The sequence below is a fragment of the Sceloporus undulatus genome, chromosome 3, assembly GCF_019175285.1.
Source record: "Sceloporus undulatus isolate JIND9_A2432 ecotype Alabama chromosome 3, SceUnd_v1.1, whole genome shotgun sequence".
In the NCBI taxonomy this organism is placed as follows: Eukaryota; Metazoa; Chordata; class Lepidosauria; order Squamata; family Phrynosomatidae; genus Sceloporus; species Sceloporus undulatus.
In genome coordinates, this window is record NC_056524.1 from 95,564,441 (window position 1) to 95,585,243 (window position 20,803).

The window sequence follows — 20,803 nt, forward strand, 5'->3', positions numbered from 1 at the left end:
AGCCCAGGATTCCATAATATTGAGCAATGGCAGTTAAAACAGGGTCAAACAGCAGTAATTCTGCAGCATAAATGCATCCGAAGACAGACACTAAGCAAGAACTGGTAGGGAGAGTGCTTTGCCCTGGACTTCAACTGGGCATCAGATAGCCTCAAACAGGGATGGCAGCCTGTGCAATATGCTCCCAGCTTTTGTGTTTAATTTTGCATATTTATAGCACACATACATGCTTTCCATGATAGACTGTAGAATCTGCAGCATACCAGCATGTAACTTACTTCTCAGAACAGGAACACACAGACCTGTTATTGTTTACAACCAAAGTTTATGTTCCTGATCGTCACCTCTTCCCTCACACCACCACTAGCAATAATTTGAATGGAAGAAAGGCAGGGAAGCAGCAGTGTTGGTTTTCTGCCTTTGCTCACTTTTGTCTAGTCACACCACACTGAACTCCCATGTCAGATTTGTGAGATGCAGAAGAAATAAAATAGGGAGAGCAGCTGAGATGTAGGATGGAAGAAATGTAGGGAATATGTGCCACCAAACCTGTAACATTTTCTGCAACTTGGCTTGAACAGAGAATGCAGGGTGTGTGTAGAATTTACCACTGGTCATAGTGACTGGGGGATTCTGGGAATTATAATCCAAAAAGTGAATTCTGAAGTGTATCTATACGTAGAGAGTTCTTGATCTCAAGAGTTTCTGTGGAGGCTATAAAACTGCCACTTTTTGGTTTAATTATATGTTTTCAACATGAGTCCCATGTTTCTAAATCCATGATTTAGAAATTAAAAATGACATTTGTATGGGCTGATTTTTTTAAAATTCCAATTCCAAAACTTTCTGCTCCATTGTGACTCACTGTGTACTATACTCTTAAAAATATGATGGCAAAGAAGAGACAGTTTTAGATTTGTTTATTTTTTTTAAAAAAAAGAAATCACAATTATTAGGTCTTAATTTCGAAATGTTTGGCTCTCACACTCCAAGGTTCCATAACTCTAGTTGAAAATGTAACACATCCAAACAGCTATTGATATACTTACACATAATATACACAACATGGGATGAACTGTGATGATGATTTTCATTACACAGTTGAACAGCCTAATCATATGAATGTTTATACAGAAGCAAATCCCTTCAAAGGAGTTTACTTCCAAATACAAATTAATTGTGTGTGTGTGCGCACAACACATGCACATGTTTTTGTGTATTTACACACACACACACAACATACGGTACATTTACAATCCTGTAAGTAAAATATACTGAAGTATAGTATGTATCAGATTGGGCTGTTTGGCACACATTCCAAATATGCCTCAAAGATTTTGTAACAAAATGTAAGTATGTCCTGAGCTAAAGCTTTCAGGAATGGTTCAGGAATGACCCAGGAACATCTTCAGAAATCAGAAGCACTTATATACTGAAGTTTAGCATTACTCCTGCATTACAAAAATGAGCAATATAAAAATTATTGCCACTTAATAAAAGCAATTCACAATCACCTTATGCGTAATCTTGCTTCAAAATGCAAATATCCTCACTGAATTTATTAAGACACACATTTGGTGCAGAATGTATGTCTTGCAGAGTTTACAAATTGTGATGAAAAAATGATCTTTAGTTTAGTATATTACTGTAATGCAAAAAGGACAAATTTAAGGATCCTTGTGGCACTTGCTAGCTTCTATCAAATTTAAACAGGAAATTGCTACGCAATATTTTATTTTATTTCAGAAGTCCATGCATAGAGCAACTGCATTCTGAATGACAAGGCGATTTAGCTTACACCCACATAGTGCTTAGCTAGTTACCAAAAACTAACAGTTTCATTGGCTGAAGCCATTCTTGGAAATGAAAGCATGGAAAAGGGGATTCTTTTAGAAGGATTCCATCTAATGAAAACAGTACAAGTAAGTGTTCCTGATGACCACCTCCAAGGCTTTTCTTCTCAATGAAGAAAATAATATGCAATACTTAGTTTGCACTGTTCTGGTCAGTTATTTGCTACTTTATGGCACTTCAGGGTGGCACTTTATGGCACTGCTTAAAGGCATCTGAAAATGAAGAAATAAAGCTCATTATTGGAGGTTTGTTATCTGTATGTTGAAAAAGAATAATGAAGTACTCACAAGAATGTCTAACTTTTGTAAATACAAAGCAACAAACTGGCAGGGCACTTAGGAATAACAGAGGTAAGTCCAATAGTCAGAGGCACATGCCATCACACAGTTTTGAGAGACAATTATATTAACTCTATTGTTATTATTATTATTATTTTGCTTCAACACAACTCAGTATTATTGGCATTATCACAAGAAGAGGAAAAAGGAATGGGAGGAGTGTTCTCATATGCCTTCAAGTTGTTTCCAACTTATGGTGACATTAAGGCTAACTATCATGTGGTTTTCTTGACAATATTTGTTCAAAGGAAGTGTTCCTTTGAATCACAGAATTATGGAGTTGGAAGAGACCACAAGGGCCATGCAGTCCAACCCCTGTGCTGCCTTCCTTTGAAGATGACAAAGAATGACTTGCCCAAGGCCACCCATTGGGTTTCCATGGTTGAATGGAAATTCAAAACCTGGCCTTCTGAATCCTTGTCCACCACTCAAACCACTATACCAAACAAGGGGGGAGATACTGCCATACCTATGTTTTAACAGCGTGTCTGTGTGCACATATATAACGTGGCTCCAAATGCAACACGTACAAGTCATGACTTTCCTTAAGAAAATCATTCCCAAGTGATAGAAACTAAGGCAGCAGGCATTTCGGCATCCTCAATTCCTACTATAATGCATAGGAAGGCAAAGCTACAATGTCAGAGTTGCTTTAAAATGAAAATGAACAGTAAACTTCATTATTCCTTGAAATGCAAACAGATGCATATATAGGCATATTCCAAATATTCTCAATGTGACCCCAAAATAAAAAAGACTAGATGTGGCTATGCAAAAGGAATCAGAGATTATTCTTAATGGCTGGGGTTGCCGGGGCAAATTCATGTTTGGGTATGTTGCCAAAAGTTATATTCCAATGAGGGTTCATGGCCAAAGGCCAAATAGTGGAATCCAAATTACCTGGCCGCTGCATCTTACTATAACAACTAAGTGTTAAAAGAGGCATTTCATCCTTTTACAGTGGGAGACATACGTACAAAAGCTGGGAAGTTACCAAATAATGGTGAGATAGAAAAGGAATCATAGGTGCGTTACAGACGGGCCCATGAGGCGCCATCATTATGCACGAGGGGCGGCGCTTCCTGACGCGCCTTGCCCCATGTATGTAATGACGTCAAAATGGCGGCGGCTGTTCCACACAGCCGCCACCACTTTGACGTAGTGGACGCTCTGCGTTCGCACGTCGTGCGGCGGAAGTGACGCTGCGAGTGCGCAACTAGCACCTCACGGTGTCTCTTCCACGGCCGAAGATTTTCACGCTCCTTCTTTGCTGCGTCTGGGAACCACGCAGTTTGGATGCTGCGGTTCCCGGACGCAGCAACCAGAAGTGGCGCAAGACTGCACCTTCTGGGCCGTCTGTAACGCACCATAGTCATCAGGACAACTGCAAAGGGCTGGACTGGGATACCAGGAAAGCCAGATTTGATTTTGGGCCCTAAGATTGGCTTGCACGATGCCAGTGATAGCCCCAGATACATAATTTAGCTCATCCTGTATAAGAGGATGGTTCCATGTACTCCTATTGGGAGAAGGAGAATTTGAAGCAGAAATGAGGTCAAGCATTTACTGCCATTCCGAACAACAGAGTGGCCTATTATAAACAAGGGGCCTGAAAGAAGGTGTAGCATACATGTTTATGTGTGTACATTTCATGTGCATGCTTATAAGATGCAGTGTCACACCTCCATGCAACGTAGAGGAACTGCCTCAATGCTCTACCTGCTCAAAGAAATTTATCTAATTTAGGCGTAGTACATACCGCCCCTTTGGGGCAGCCCCTTTTAGTTCCAGGTTGGAGGCCTCATCGGCAGCCCCAATCCGGAGTTTTTGCAGACCATGGAGCAGCAGCAAAATGCCGCTTCTCCATGGTGCGGAAAAGGGGTGTCCTTGGGGCTTCATGCCCCTGGACACCCCGGGAGCCGTAGCCATGGGCGAAAGGGTCTGCTCGGCCCCTTTCTCCCCAGCATCATTCCCACAGCCATTTGGTGGCTGTGAGAATGAGGCGCGCACCCAGCAGCTCCAATTTGGAGCTCTTTCTCACACTGCTGCCAGGCCATTGCGCACATGCTGCACCATTTCGATGTGGAGCGTGTGTGTCGTAACCATGGTGGCCCCTGTGTATATGGGAGGCCGCCATGATTACGGCACCACTACGTACTAGGGTTGCGGGGCGTGCGGATGCTCCACCCCTGGCAACCCTAGTATGTGGCCAGGCCGGCACAATAGTTTAAAATTATGTCCCCCTTTAAAGTTATCATTACAGGAAAAATAAGATTACAGACAAGAGCAACGATTTCCAACTAAAATGTTTTCAAGCCATTGATTAATCAATATGCAACTTTGAGTTTCTAAAGAATAAACCAGAGAGACATGTAATTTCATTAGTTAAAAACATCCTTCTTCTTTTCAAAAGATGTTTCAACAGGACTATTTTAATTCTACTTTGCATGCTTGAAATGTGTTGCATGTTTTTGCAGGAAGATAGGTAGATTCTCTATCCAGATGCTGGTCTTCTCTTCATCTTAAATTCCACTATGATTTCTGCAAGAGTGTACGCTGAACTAAAAAGAGAAAGAAAGAAAAGAAAAACCGGATGTTACCTTATTCTGATACAAGTGCCTCAAATAGACTGAAATATACAGGATGCTACTAGAACTCTCTACATCCCAATTCTAAGCATGTTTATGTCAACATTTTGGTATTTTTAGTGAGTCTGTGGACTGAAATCCGTTCTTTCCCTAGCAGGTAGAGATGATCCCTTTTCCTTCCTTTACAATTTCATAAAAGATGTCAGATAGGGAGATGTGAAAAAATGGTTTAAAAATGTTGAATGGTGTTTTGTTCAGCCAAGATCTGTCCCAAATCTTTCAGTTTTAGCTCAACATTCTAGTCACAATCTCACCATAGCTTCTGTGCTTGCAGGTAACATGAGAACAAAGAATGAGCCATGCTGGACCACGATAAACACCTGAGTAGTCAGCCCACACCATACATGGACTTCATTTATGCAGCTTTCAACTTACGTTGAAGCCATGCTACAATTAAATGAATGGTGTACCTCCCCCCCATTGTTTTCAATGGGGCGTGAGCATAAATGGTTCTCCCCTTATGCAGAGGGGTCTGGAACAGATCCCCCATATAAGGGAAGGGCTGACTGTATTCCAATATGATATTCCTATCATGGCCTGACAGATGCCCCTGGGAAGCCTACAAAGTGGGACATGAATACAATTATCTCACTTTTGTTTCTCAACAATACGCACTGAGAAGCATACTGGTTCTGATCCTGGAAGTATCTGATCTTGTGTTAGTGAATTCCACAGTCTACCTACCAGTATGTGAAGCCTAATTGTGTAAAGTCAACTGAATATCACACCTTTCAGTTTCAGTTGATGACCCGCAGGTTCCAGTATGAGAAAGGAAAAACAGTTTCTTCATAACTACTTTCTCCATGTTATACCTAGCTCTATACACATTTAGCATATCTCTCTTTATCTTTTTTTAATCCAAGTGAAAAATGCACCCATGGAAAGCCAAATGAAAAGGCTACCAAGTTTCCAAATCCCAAGTTCCAGCAAACTGAATAGGCCAACCTGGGCTAACAGGATAACTCCATCTCTGAACATCATTGCCCATGTAGAACTATGGACTAAAATTTCAAGGAACACAACTTTTGAAAAGATCCAGATTGGCTTAACAATCACTTCACTCAAGGAAAAATATGTTACTGAAAACATTTTGTCATCATTCGGAAGTTCAAAGCTACCGGCAATTACAGACATCAGTCGCCACTCATTCCAAGCCCCATGGGCCTTTTTGACAGCCCTGCACAATGGTCTGGCACTATGGAAAGGGAGCAAACTCTGGGGGGAAAACTCTCATCAATAATGAACACAAACAAAAGGAAATCTTGCTGCCTTGTGCTTTTATAGGAAACTTCTTTGTGCTTCATAGCAGTTTACTAGCAACGTTAATCTCTCCTGCTTCCAGCTCGCTTTTACACAATTTCAGCTCTGTCGAAATTCTGTTAACATGTCCCCAGTGCCAATTCCTGTTAAGCTTTGCTGTATTGTTCTAATCCATGGTCCAACAATAAGGGCACTGCTGTCAGACATCCAACACATTCCAGTAACATTGCCCAGCAGCTAGTTGAGCCAATGTAGATGCTCCCCCCCACCGCTAGACTGCAGTTGTACATGCACTTACTAGACATTAAGCTCCACTGAATACACTTACTCCTGAGTAGACTAGCATAGAATTGTCTTTCACACTATTTCTAAATTCACCCCTGTAACTTTTAGGTTAAATACATTCCTCTGATCATCACAATCATTTATTTTTCATTATTTTCTTCTCACAATTGTTCCTTGCACATTTACTTTAAGGATGTCTTTGATTTTAAAAAAAACATTCTGATTTCCATTTCAAAGGCAGTAATCCCATTGCTTCAGTGGAATTTATATTAAGAGTTGATTTACAATCAAGAAGTTAATTCAATCTGCCCACTTAAGTTGGCATTGGCAATAAGATTTAGACTTCCTGGAGATACTTACTTTTTGTAATTTTGCTGAAACCCTCCAAATGTAGATGAAAAATGAAGCTGGCAAACATTATGAGTGACCTAACCTCAAATTATATATTACATAGTATATTAACTTTATATTATATAAGTATATGAATACAAACAGCATAACTAATGGGGAGGGAGATGCACTCTTAAACATGTGCACATATATTGGTGTGTGTGTGTGGGGGGGTGTTTTGCTATGAAAGGATTTACCAAAAGAGCAGTATAACCTATTAGATTGTATACTCCGATTTAGCCAGCAGTTTATACAGCCTGAACTGAACTCCATGTCAAAAAAATTATCAGCAAAACAGGGCCACAAGTGAAAAAAATTGAACCAAACAAGCCAACACAGTTTTGCTTAAAGCTTTTACTGTCAGTATCTAAGTCTTAGGAGAAACATTGTAATCTTTTAGAACTGGGGAAAAGAATGGTACCCATGCTGGGAAACACAAAGTGGAGAGGAGACTTCTGGACAGGCTGAGAAGAAAAAAACAGGAATGTAAGAGGGCCACTGTCTGACCCAGGCCCTGAACCTCCCTATTTGTACCTATTACCAGCATTGTAGATTTGTGTTGCAAGTTACATGAAGACTGCAGGGAAAGAAACAAACTTTATAATCAAGTGGCTGCAACTGGGAACAGAGCTACAGTAGAGCCAAAATGTACTTTCCCCCACTCTCAAAATATGTCAGGCAAAGTGAGGGCACAATCTGAATTCTGTCTCTACAATCAAAGCTACATTTCCTTCCATGTTTAAGCCATATGCTGTTTACTGTTGGAAAAAGTTTTAGTTCGGTGGCAAAGCACATACGTTGAGTGCCAAAGGTCCTAGGTTCAGAACCTAGTCCCTCCAGTTAGGAGCTGGGGAAACTGATGTCTTAAAAGAGCTGCTTCTAGTGAGTACAGAACCATTTGTCTGACTTGTTCTAAGCAACTTCCTACATTCTTACTGAGTTATGTAGGAGGAAGAACACAATACAGCTATTGTGGTAGAATGATTTTGCTAGTAAATACAGAAATATTCTTAAGAATATGAAGCATTTTATTTTTTATCAAACATTTTAAATTGTTGTTTTTTTTAAAAAAAAACATCATAGATCACATATTATCCTAATCATACAATCGCAACTTTACACAAGCACAATATATATTTTCAAACATACATAGTACTGTCTATATTATTTTACAATCCTAACTTGTCATTTAATATATTTGACATTGGTGGCCTTCAGCTATTCTTTTCTTTCTAAAACCCGCTACTTCGAACCCTCCTTTCCCCCTCTCTTTTCATCCATAACTCTTCCCTCCTTAGATTCCCTTAACTTCTTCAACATTTCTTAACTTTCTTTTCCTTCTTTCCCCTTCTTCTTCTTTCTTATATCTCATTCTTTCTTATTACTTTCTTATTTCTCTATCTTCCTTATCAAACTTCAGATTCCTTTTACTCACCATCTATTCACATACTCTTACCTTCAAACACTTTCTTACTCCCTCTACAATTATTTCTTACTTACTTTCCATCATTGGCCAATTGGTTTACCCCCTCTAATACTTTCCCCCCATAAACTTTACATTACAAGAGGTCTAGTAAAGTAATCCAATGAATCAAGGACATAATAAAGTGATTAGCAGATAAGATCTGATTTTCAAAGAACACTTGATGGTTGTGTGAAAGAGAATGATGCCTTTCTAATGCTAAAGTTAAATAATTCAAGCTTTGTACACTGCCTGGATGGGACATGACATAGATTATCACACGAGGGCTATTTACACTTTAATAACGCTGTTCTAACATTATTTAGCAAGAATGATACAATGGCAAAATTACAACACTTACTTTCACACCATATCGCAAGAATGGGGCATTAGCAATTCACAAACCGTAAAATAGCACTTTTATATTTCACACATCAAAAGAAGGGGCTGTGATTGGAGGAAAAAACAAGTACTCTCTCGTTGCTAAGTAACTCTTCTGTGACTCACAAGTGTGACACAAGAGGTGATTCTGCTGAATGGCACACTGGGGGACTGGAGGATTCACTTTATTTCTGGAAGGTTTAATGACAGATTCTCAATGACACTATTGAAACGTGATTGTTCATATTTGTGATAGCACTAATGAAACACTATAGGCAAGCCATTAATGCTTTTTTGTCGTTAATGAGAAGCTGCACTAGCATGATGCATTGATGATGGGACAACTACTGTATGTGTATGACATTGGGTGAAAATCTTCCTGCGATCGCGCAAACATGACAAGAGCATAGCACTTTTCTCCCGTTTCTTATCCCCATGTGATAATCTCTATAGAAACACACATGGTGTCTACACTAATATCCTTAGGAGAAGACAGGTGTATTACAATTGTCAATTATAATAGGAATAATAATAATTTAAAAAAAAAAAAAAAAGACAGTCCTTACCTGGTGGTTCAGCATGTGCTCCTTGTTGGCTTTCCATGTTAACATTCTCTTGATCTACAAACACAAATATAGAGCTAGCATTTTTCTGATCCCTGGAATATTTGGCTCAGGCATTTTATCAAATTCTGTGGAATCCATTCCAACTATAGGCTTCCAATTTTACTGGGAAATGTGAACTTAGTACAATATCTGGATTGTGGAACAGGGATTGTTTGGACTTCTAGATGTTGTTGGACTGTAACTTGTAGCTGTCTAAGGCTGCTGGGAGTTGCAACCCAACAATATCTGGAGAGTTGCATAACATTAAGCGTTCCTGATTTTTTGGATGAAAGGGCCCACAATCCTTACCTCTGGCCATGTTGGAGTAGGCCAATGGAGGCTATACACTAAATCATCTGGAGGATCAAAGGGTCTCTAGCTCTGAATTAAGTTATGTTAGCTCTTTTTTAGAACCCACCCCCATTTTCACTTCTGCAACAATTAAGTGAAGCATTGTGGACAAACATATGAAAACAACAACAAATACAGTGTTTAAATACATACCACTTTGTTTGAAGCAGAGCTTTTTCTTCTGGTAAGCTATAAAGCTTGATACAGCTCCTGCTATTGCCACTACTACTGAACTAATAATACCAGCCAGCATTCCTTGAGAACCTGTGAAAACATTTTTCCCTTAGTTAAATCTAACTTTCTCTCTCCAAAAATCATTTACTAAACCTTGTGGGAGATTTATTTTAAAACAAAACAGCAGCTGCTGGCAATTAACAGAGAAAATACAATGCTTATTCAAATGAAATCCTGGTGTTCAAAAAGGGTGGCTCCCATGTAACTACGTGAAATTCATGTTTGTGAATATTAGATTGTGTAACCTCTTAAAATTATTAACGAACCAATACTGTACTGAGAGTAAAAGGTCCAAACCATGAGCTCAGTTATGCACAAAACATTGCATTAGCATCAATATTAATTTTTCCTTTCAAACTGGAAGCTAAATGTTATGAAGTACTGATTTCTGGCATCATTTTTTAAAATATTGCTCAGAATTCTATGCTTTTAAACAAAACCACAATAAATCCAGGTAGTAGCTTTAGGAAAAATGGCACAAAAAGTGGTAAACTTTCTCAAGTGCCATTGCTGAGGCAAGAAATTGCAAATTTTAACATTAATCATTTTCCATCCAGCTTCACAACATCCTCAGCATTTGCTAGCACTGCTGAGGAATGCAGACTCATGAGAACTGTCAAGGGAATGGATGGAAAGAGACAAAGGAGGAGAAACATTGACTTCCTTGTCAAGGATACCAAGATAAATAAGACAAAGGTTCAAGTTTTGTAAATTCTCTTTTCTCCCCAAAACTGCTCACAAACTCACCACTCAAGGAGATGAGGATAGGGAAATAACTTTTTTAAAAAAAAGCCTGTGGGAGCAATATCATGACTCTGGATTTTAGTAAAGACAGAAGAATGTTTGGAGCAGGAGAAGGTAAGATGGAAGTATACCATACATACTTGACTATAAGTCATGTATAAGTCGAGGGCAATTTTGGGCCAAAACTATGGATTTTGTATGACTCATGGATATGTTGAGGTTAAAACTCAGAGGAATGTAATGAAGGATCTTAGGGGAATGTAATGAAGGATCTAAAGGATGAAGCAAAGAAAGATGATGCCAAAGAACTTGCAGAATTCCCGCAGGCATAACTGTTTGTGCTCATGGATGGATGGATGGATGGATGGATGGATGGATGGATGGATGGGAGAGGAAAGAAAAGTCAGTGCTTCCAGGACATATTACACTATTGCCTTTCACCAGGTGATGGTTCCTTTTTTTTTTTTTTTTTTTTTTTGATAAGCATTAAAATACAGTATTTACATTGACCTGTTTTTGAGGTCAATTTTTTTACTAAAATTTCTAGAGTTATACAGGAGTATATACAGTAAAACCTTTAGGCTGCTTATGTGTGGGTAGATGGGTCTTTAAAAGAAAATGATACTCCAGATAATACAATTCTCCTTCAAAGCATAAATCATACTATCTGCACCCCTTGTTTTAAGTAAAGGTGAAGTCTGAAATTTCAGCAGCATCTAGCAATGGCTTCAGAGGGGGAATCAGCTAATGGACCAGTTGAAGTTGGTAATTGATTTAGAGCAGAAGTGAACAATTTAACCCAGGTCTAGAGGCCACAAACAGCCACTGCTGAACCTAGTAGTATCTTACCTCTCCCAACCCCATGTTCCCCGGTTCTTTTTTTCAAAAATTTGTTTTCTTGAAGAGGCCCCTCACATGGTCAGGAATTATGAGGGGGCATTTTTGCCAGGTTTTTTACAAGACCCACACACAGTTTAGGTGTACAACGAGACATCTTTCAAAATGAAATTGGCTTCTGGTTTTGGAAAAGGATCTCTGGAACTAAACTAGCTCTTGGTGGATAAGAACTTGGTTAAATTAATCCATAGCTCTATGAATATTTTCCATTATAAAAACTGGAGGGCACACTATGGAACTGCATGCAGTCCATGGAGTTGGGAAAAGATTTTCCATATTGGACACTCAGAAGAGAAACGTTCCAGAAGAGAAGCTTACCTTCTGCATTTTCAGAGGAGCCTGAGCCATGTCCACCTAGTAGAGGGATAGTTCTGTTATATATGCTTATTACTCATTGTAAGTCCTTTTCACATTTTAAAAGAAATTTTGTTACATTCTTTCTTTGAGCATACTGGCTGCCCTATGTGTATACCAAGCAACTGTTCCTCCTAATATGTATTTTTAAAAAGCGTTTAGGCCTGTATCAGTTACACCACTCATAGAAGGAAAAGTTAACACTCTTAGCAGGCAAGTGCATTAAAATTGAGTTCAATTGTTCCTATTAACTGTAATCCTGTTGTTGCTGCTGTTGTTAATTGCTCCCAAGTCATCTTAGACTCATGGTGACCCTGAGGACGAGACATCTCCAAGACCCTCTGTCCTCAACTGCTCTGCTGATGTCCTGCAGACCTCCCTGATTGAGTCTAACCATCTGGCATACGGTCTTCCTCTTTCTACGGTTTTCTACCTTTCCTAGCACCATTGTCTTTTCTAATTATTCATTTCTTCTCATGATGTGGCCAAAGTAGTATGCCAGCCTTAATTTAGTCATCCCGGCTTCCAGGGGTAGTTCAAGCTTGGTTTGTTTTAGAACCCAATTGTCTTTTTGGCCATCAACAGTATTCTCAGTACTCTTCTCCAGCACATCTCAAATTAGTTGATTTTCTTCCTATCAGTTTTCTTCACTGTCCAACTCTCATATCCAAACATGATGATGGGAAATACAATGGTTTGACGATCTTCACTTTAGCCTTCAGAGTTATGTCTACACTTTATGGTCCTGTCCAGTTCTTTCATAGCTGTCCTTCCTAGTCCTAATCTTACTCTTATTTCTTGACTGCAGTCTCTGTTTAGCCCAGGGGTAGGCAACCTTTTTGAGCCAGGGGCCGAGTTGCTGTCCCTCAGACAACTGGGGGGCCGAAGCCAAAAAATAAATAATTAAATAATTTTTTAAAAAAAGATTAAATATATAAATAAACCAGGACAAATGTAGGACAAAATTTTCAAATGGAAGACACTTTTTTAAAAAAAATGGAGGACATGAGAAAAAATTTGCTGATTTTTTTTTTAAATGTTAATATAAATGCATGTTTCTGAGGCTTCTATAGACAATTGCCCACCAAAGGCCCCGGCGGCAATCGGCGGCAGGACCGGGCTGGAGCCGGTCCCAAGGCCTTGCCGGGCCGCATCTGGGCCGCGGGCCGCAGGTTGCCTACCCCTGGTTTGGATCAATATTAGATCCAAGGTATGGGAACTCTTTGACTTCAATGAATTTTTGTATATCTTCTGTGGTCATTATTTTTGTTTTCTTAATGTTCAGTATTAATCCATCCTTGACCTTCTTCAGGAATTGCTCCAGGTCTTTGTTTTTGCTAGTAGTATTGTGTCATCTGCATACTTTAGGTTGTTAATGCTCTTTCCTCCAATCTTCACTTTTCCTGCCTCTGTGTCTAATCCCTGTTTGAGGTATTTCTTCAACTGTGCTCACTCAGAATATGTCAAAATATCTTAGTAATATTCAGATGATTAAATCATAGATTAACAATTTAGGATATAGCCACTTTGTTTCTATCTCCCAAGCAACAAATCAAACCAGGACATTGCAGCTGACCAGAACTTCCAGTTACATGTATATTTCATTATCAGCTTACAACCAAGCTGTAGTTTATATGTTTGGAATCCATTAACTGTAGTTTCTAGTCTTCATGCAATGTGAAGCTATGGTTAATTGATTTCTTCACTTGCCTTGCACAAAGAGATGAGCAACACAACAGCAAATGTGCTACATATATTTGAGTATACAGAGCTTGCCTATAACTAGGTTTAATAAGAGGGACTGCTGAACAACTTGTAGAGGAAGCAGTTCATCTCAACCGTTATCATTACCTAGTGTTCCACATTAATTTGCAGCTGTCTCACTGAAGAGATACTTCCCAGTATCTGCTCGGGCATCACAGACTGCCAAACTCTCTAGATAACCCTCTTTGTTTTACCAGTGATATTATGTCTTTGAAAATGGATGAACCAAAGCTTACATCTATTTATTTATTTAGTGAAATCAGCCTAAAATCTCAGGAGGATTTTAAAAAGAAAAACAAGCATCAGAAACTCTCTTAAAACATGATTAGTAGCAACAAAACATCAAGAGACTACTAGGCTCAAGAGACACAAGTCAAAACAAGAAATACAATGAGTTGTAAGTGCTTCTGCTGATTCTGACAAATATTTTGTAATATCAAATAATATAGTGACTCAGCTCACATACCTGCAGAGGGATTAGAAGCACGGCCTAAATTAGGGAGCAAAAATTGTGCATAGCAATATGAGAAGCAAAATAACACTTAGAAAAAAAAGTAATGAAAAACAAATAATTTGCATCGCTTAAACTGTACATGCACATACATGCATTAAACCAAGGATCAGTTCTAATTACATTTTTGTTTGTTTTATTTTCAGTTATTTTATAAAGAAAAACAGTACAAGGAATTGCCAGACAGGTTTTAATACAACATATTACAAAATCAGCCCAAATTAAAATGCAAAGATTAAACAATCTACCATGCACAGCCATTAGGAGGGTAGGGAGCATACAACTGTATTTAGGGAGAACCAAAACAAGGAGTTTCATTCAGTACATACAGAGCCTTACAGAAGTACAGTTTGCTGTGTTAAAACCTGGAACTGGAATTAATTTATTTGTCATTGTTACAAACTGATGCACCTAGGGCCTGAGCAAATAGGACAGGAAAGCATGGGCTAAGCCTGTGCCATCCTTACCCTGGTGCTCACCTAGTTTGGTCTCTGGGTCAGCATGGGGATGGACAGGTGTTCACATACCCTTCCCTACGCTGACCCAGGACTGGCATGCACTCTTTACCTTGCTGCATCTTTGCTTTCACTCAGAAGCCCCACCCACCCCCGTTGCCACATCTGACATGGAAATGGGGTGCTTGGCTACATGGGTGCAGCCATGCGTCTTGTTTCTGCATCAGGAGAGAGGCTTCTGAGTGAAAACGACAGCCAGCACGGTAAGGAGCATGGGGTAGTGGGGTAAAGCCAGGTTTTGCAGTGGAGTTGTTAGGAAATTCTAATATTTTACCCAGGGTAGTTTATAGTATCTTACCCCAGGCTAAAAGTTGTTTACCCTGTGATTGGCCCAGATCTTTGTCTGGTCTGGCAGGATCAGGCCTGATCCTGTCCCCAGCATTTTGGTCCATGTCAGCTAAATTAGATGATGCAAAACCAGGGGAACCCAGGCCTTTTGGCCCATGAGAACATCATCATAGTGATATCTGTTTAAATTTTGTTTCAAAATAAAAAATATTCTGCACTTTCATAGTGATGAGTATCTTGTGTAAGTGAAGTGGAAACAAAGTAAACTAAATGCCATTTTAATTATGAGTCAGCCAGAAATTTGAGATCTTCAGAGGAGGCTTTATTGTGTGTCCAAGTACCTGGTTAGTTTGGTGGGTAAATGTAATATGGCTTTCCCTGTAGCATTTCCTGAACTGTGGAACTCTACCTAGCCAAAACAGTGCTGTTACACATGTTATTCAATGTTTGAATTAGCTATTTTAACTTTGCTTTTAGGAATTTTTAAAGAGTTTTTAATATGTTTTAACTTTGCATTCAATATGTTTTTATTTGTTCATCCTCTTGGGAGCCCTTGCGGGCTGGGATGCAATGCAGAAATACTATACATACATACCATCCAGGTTACAACACAACAAAATGTAAAAAAAGCCAAGTAGTGGGTTAATACATCTGCAAAGTAGTATTAAAAATTAGAAAATTCTTTTTGTTTGATGGGTTGTTTTTAAGCATTAATTTCCAGAGGCTTGTGGTATTTTAGAGTAGCAGTTATTACAGCAGAAGCTTTTATGGAGTCTGTTTGCTTTTCTCAATCTGAGAAGATCTGAGCAGATACTTGTAAAATAGACTTGAAGTGTGATAAATAGGAGAAGCAAAAAAATGGTAGATGGACCCTTGAATTTTGCACAGCATATTGTGAAACCGAATGAACAAAACTGAAACAAATATTCCAGCTGTATTAGAAAAAAATGTACAGCAGGACCAAACTAAAAACATGTCAGATGGTATGATGAGTAAGCTATGCAGCTATCACTTAATGTAGTGCATATTTTAGCATAAAGACTGGAGATAAAACAATATTGTTTTTTGCCTTCTGGTCATTTCTGACTTATGGCATCCCTAAGGTGAAGCTGTCATAGGGTTTTTGCTTTTGGCTGATGCTGAGATAGTGTGACTTGCCCAAGGTCACCCAGTGTGTTTCCATGGCTGAGTGGAGATCCAAACGCTGATCTCCAGAGCCATAGAAAATGTTTAGGCCAACACCATGCTGGTTCTCTATGTATTACAAAATGAATTTGGTAGAAGGAATGGGAAGGTCAGAGAAATCAACTTTTAAAAATTCTGGATGGATGGAGAACAAAATGTCAATGCTGTCATGAGCCCAGAAAATTCTTGAAGGAAGACAAACTGGGAGTCTATAAAATAGTGACAATTCTGGGAATGTAGAACTAGGAATATATTAATCTACAAGAGGTCTAGAAATAAAGCAAATTCCTGAGCAAGTATAGAGACATTGGTTTCCTGTGGCTTCTTCACAGATGTTTTTCAAAACTAGTAGTATCAAAAAATATTAACAAAGTCTGAAATGTCTAACAAATCCGACTCTGTTAACTTAAATCACCTCCCCCTTAACCAACATTATAAGACTGATAATTTATTGTTGCTATATTTTTAAGCATAACATTTAAATGAAAATTAGAAACCTATTCTTATACAGGATGAATAGAAAGAATAGGAATCCAATCTAAAACCAAAGCTGCAATTAACTTTTTCAGACAATCTAACAATGGGGAACACATATTTTTCAGCACATTCATCCTGCCCTGCACCCAACATAAAATCTAAAAATTATTACAGACATTATTACACACATGGATTCCAAGCCTGGAAGTAACTAGTTATGAACAAATAGTTACTTTCATTTAATTCCATGTTCTAGCAACAAAGACATTACTATGTTACATTAGAACTGTAAGTTACTGAAGGATAACTTGACCTGTTTTGTACTACAACTGTGATGTATTAAAAGACATATTTGTGCTAGTATATTTTAGTATTAAAAATATAAAGAAAACCCTTAGCTCCTTTGTGACTGAGAATAAAAACTTTCTGCCATAAGCTTTTGTCTGTTTCATTAGATGCAACCTGAAAGCTTATCCTAGGTATTTCTTTTTATCAGTCTCAGTCTTTTTCTCTGTTTTCTTTCTATCTTTTCATAAGTTACATGTACAGTAGATGTCACCAAATTAAATCACAGAGGAGGAATGTCACATGGTCCCAATGCTGGCTTGTGCTATACCTTGTGCTTTTGATTTGTTCTCTGTTGTGGACATTGGGGGAAAACATTGCAGGCAGGAAGAATGTATTGCAGAACAATGGCTTGTAACATTGTTTTCTTTTTTTTAAATTTATTTTAGTTACTTTTGATAAATGGAAACATGAAAAAACTGTAACTGTAATGGTAATCATGGAATCAATATGTTTGGTTTTAAGAATATAATTGTAACTGTTTACTTTTTAAAATCTGAAAAGGTCATACTTGAAAATATTTTCTATAAATATTTCAATAAAATGACTTCCATGTAAGATTTTTAACAGTAAATTGGAAAAAAAATACACCAGCAGCATTGTACATTTAAAATTTTCTGATCAAAATGTTAAATTCATCATCCTTTTGGCTATCAAAAAAGAGGTTTTCCTTTAACATGTAAGAAGCACAGGTACACTGTACTATTATAGTCGGCTCTCCTTATCCATAAATTTTTTATCCATGCGTTCAAGTATCCATGGCTTGAAAATACTATAAATATATACATCCCCATAGGAAAGGCTTAATTTTGCCCTTTTATATAAGGGACATCATTTTACTATGCCATTATATTTAATGCAACTTGAGCATCTATAGATTTTGGTATCCATGGGGGTTTCTGGAATCAAACCCCAGTCGATAATGAGAGCCCATTGTATTTGTTGAATAGAAGACAAACATGCCTAATAAGATCCATGTAGATGTGCAGAAAAAAAAATCTAAATAACATTTGTTGTTGTTGTGTGCCTTTAAGTTGTTTACAACTTACAGCAACTCTACCACTTGGCAATACTTGTCAGCAGAGGTTCGCCATTGCCCTCCCCTGATGCTAAGAGTGTATGACTTGCCCAAGGTCACCCAACGGTCTCCATGGCCAAGTGGGGCTTCAAACTCTGGTCTCCAGAGTTGTAGTCCAATGCTCAAACCACCACACCACCACTGGATCTTCTAAATAACAAACTGCATTTCATCTTGCCAGTTCACTATCACAAGGAGGCAAACAAAAACAACAACAACCTAGAAACAACCTACAAGTATTTTTGAACACAGGATTTAATAGAAATTTACCTGATCCAGAGTCAGCTGGAGGGTCAGCTGGAGGCACCCCACCCTCATATAAATCTGCATCACTAATTCCTTTAAAACAGAAAGGTGGTGGTCATTATGCAAAGATGGTAACCATTTCCAACCTCAGTAATAACCAAAAAATGACTTACACAGTTGTAAGTTGAACTGTGTAAGTCACTAACAGGATGCCAATCATTGTTTTCTGTCTTAACATGTACACTATGGTGTTTTTGATTCTTTCATAACTTTTGCAATCACAGTCACAATCCTAAACATGTTTACCAGATATTTCTACTAAACAGCACTTACCCCAAGTAGTTTTGTTTAAAATAAAGTATAGCACTTATTACACTAACCTTCAAACATTCATTAAGACAGACAAATATGCTGTTACGCCAATGGACATTCACAACAGAGGGTGATATACATGCAGTTATGTGTTTCATTAGAATCATAATAGTTACCCATCTAATCCATTTTATTACACACCTGCTCCAGGAGTTCTTTTAAATCTGGTCTACAATTTCCTCAAAAAGGTCTGCTGTAGAAGCAACACTGCTTTGCATTTAATTGGGATCACAAGCCACTTTAAATCCTGGTTAAGACCAGAGCAGCATCGGTGCCTAACACTTCACTATCTCCAAAGTCAGCAAATGAAAGGAAATGGGAGGATTTCACAAGATTAAAGAAGAGCAGGGAGTGGACATGCCTGTAATCCACTACAAATCTTTTAGCTGCACTGAAGATATGAGCAGCAGAACATCTACACTGTGCTATTCATCTAGGTCATAGATTCCAGGAGAAGATGAAGTCTGGAAATACAATTCATGAAGCACAAATTCAACTAGTAGCCCCTCTAAGCTCATATTATATTTTGGACTACTGAAACAATGGTCATATATGGAACAGAAGAATTTGCAAAAGATCAAGGGTTGTGATCCTGTAACCAGATATTCCTATTTAGGAATGAATTCAAGGCATCCCTGCCACACACTTCATTAATTATTTTATTTATTTCAAGGATTTATATCACGCCTTTCTCTGACAATGGGATTCAAATCAGGTTACAATAATTTAAAAGGACAGAAGTAAAAATGTTTATTACAAAAGTAAAAAAAAATAATTAAACATTATTAATATTAAAACACAAGTTAAAACTAGTAAAAACTGTAAAAGGCATTTACAGCATACAGCATAAGTAAAACTCATCCACCGAATGCCTATCTAAATAAAAATGTCTTCAGCTGCTGGGGGGAAGAGAGCAGGGAGGGGGCTGTTACTGTGACTTTACAGGTAATTTAATTTGTCTGCAGGATATTGCACAGGTTACCTACTTCTATACCCTGAGATAACACTTCTGTTGGTTTCAAGATGCTAAATATTTCCAACTGAAAATGAATTATTTACTCAAACTCCACCACAGTTTTATTGTAAATACAACATATACTGGAACCTGATAAAGTCACATTTTTGGACTGCTAGAATCCTCCAGCCACGCTCTGGCTTGTACTTCCCATTAAACAGATACAAATTTTAAACAGGCCTCTTCTAGACAAGGTTTATATACAGAACAATAATTTTAGTAAGCCCCAGTTCTTTCCATGTAATGCCAGCTTCCACTGCTACTGAAGCATGCTCAAAACTTTCAATTACTCAAATATAATCATTCTTCTTTTTTTAAAAAAAAACTTTCATAGTGGAACCCATGGCTATTTTAGGCACCGAGGGGCTGTACAAACAGCCCCAAAGGGGCAGCCTTGAGCCGCCCCTTCTTCATCCAGATTGAGCGTGCTGCGGCCCTGATCCTGCCTTTCCAGGGCATGGAAAGGAGCCTCAAAAAGTGGTGGATAGCTGCAGCAACGTGGCTATACGGTGCTCCTACAGCACTACATCATCCAGCCACTGCGCCGGAGGAGTGTCACGATGCCACACACCATGTGGAGCGGTGCACGGCATCACGGTGTCCTGGGGGCAGAGTTACAGCATGCATCATGTGGAGCCTGACTCCACCCCCAGGCTGGCCTTAATGGCCAGTGTAAAGAGCCCCTGAGTCATTCCTGTAGGCTGCTGCCCCTACCCTCAATTCAAAGAAAGAAAGTATAAAAACTGTATTCAGGCATTGGTGGGTAAGAAAAGTGGCACAAAATTCTGCTATGTTTTGCAAACTACCTTTGCCTGAATACAGACAAGAAATTACTGTACAAATTTTAATGCTCACTAGTTTCCATCTAGCTTCACGACATCCAAAACAGAATGGTAAAGTCTCAGCATTTGCTAATTTGCTGGGAGATGCTGTCTAATGAGACTTTTCATGCCAATAGAAGGTGTAGAAAAACTGACTTCCTATCCAAAGATACCAAGACAAATCCAGAAAACCATTGGACAGATTGCACATCTAGAAATATGTCCAACGAAACTTACCCCCTGTGTCATCATGAGTTCCAGGTTTTGGTTGAGGCACTGGTGGACCTGGCTTGTGTGATTCATCATCTAGAGATGGACAGAAAAATAAGCTCAAAATATGAAAGGCAGAAACAAACTAGGCAGCATGACATTATCCTTATTTA

At 38.6% G+C, this 20,803-nt stretch overlaps 1 protein-coding gene across 2 annotated transcripts in view; it reads right to left on the reverse strand.

The window, feature by feature from the left end:
- Positions 1 to 903: 903 nt before the first annotated feature.
- CD99 (CD99 molecule (Xg blood group)) overlaps positions 904 to 20,803 on the reverse strand; it is a 50,362-nt gene continuing 30,462 nt past the window's right edge. The window contains exons 5-11 of one of the 2 annotated variants that reach the window (XM_042457620.1): positions 20,658 to 20,726; positions 18,237 to 18,305; positions 14,034 to 14,057; positions 11,768 to 11,803; positions 9,728 to 9,838; positions 9,185 to 9,238; positions 904 to 4,753 (exon numbers count right to left, since the gene is read on the reverse strand). In XM_042457620.1, the coding sequence (XP_042313554.1) occupies positions 4,725 to 4,753; positions 9,185 to 9,238; positions 9,728 to 9,838; positions 11,768 to 11,803; positions 14,034 to 14,057; positions 18,237 to 18,305; positions 20,658 to 20,726 (392 nt within the window). In that variant the 3' untranslated portion in view covers positions 904 to 4,724. The remainder of the gene's footprint in view (positions 4,754 to 9,184; positions 9,239 to 9,727; positions 9,839 to 11,767; positions 11,804 to 14,033; positions 14,058 to 18,236; positions 18,306 to 20,657; positions 20,727 to 20,803) is intronic. The other variant, XM_042457621.1, reaches the window with a different exon arrangement.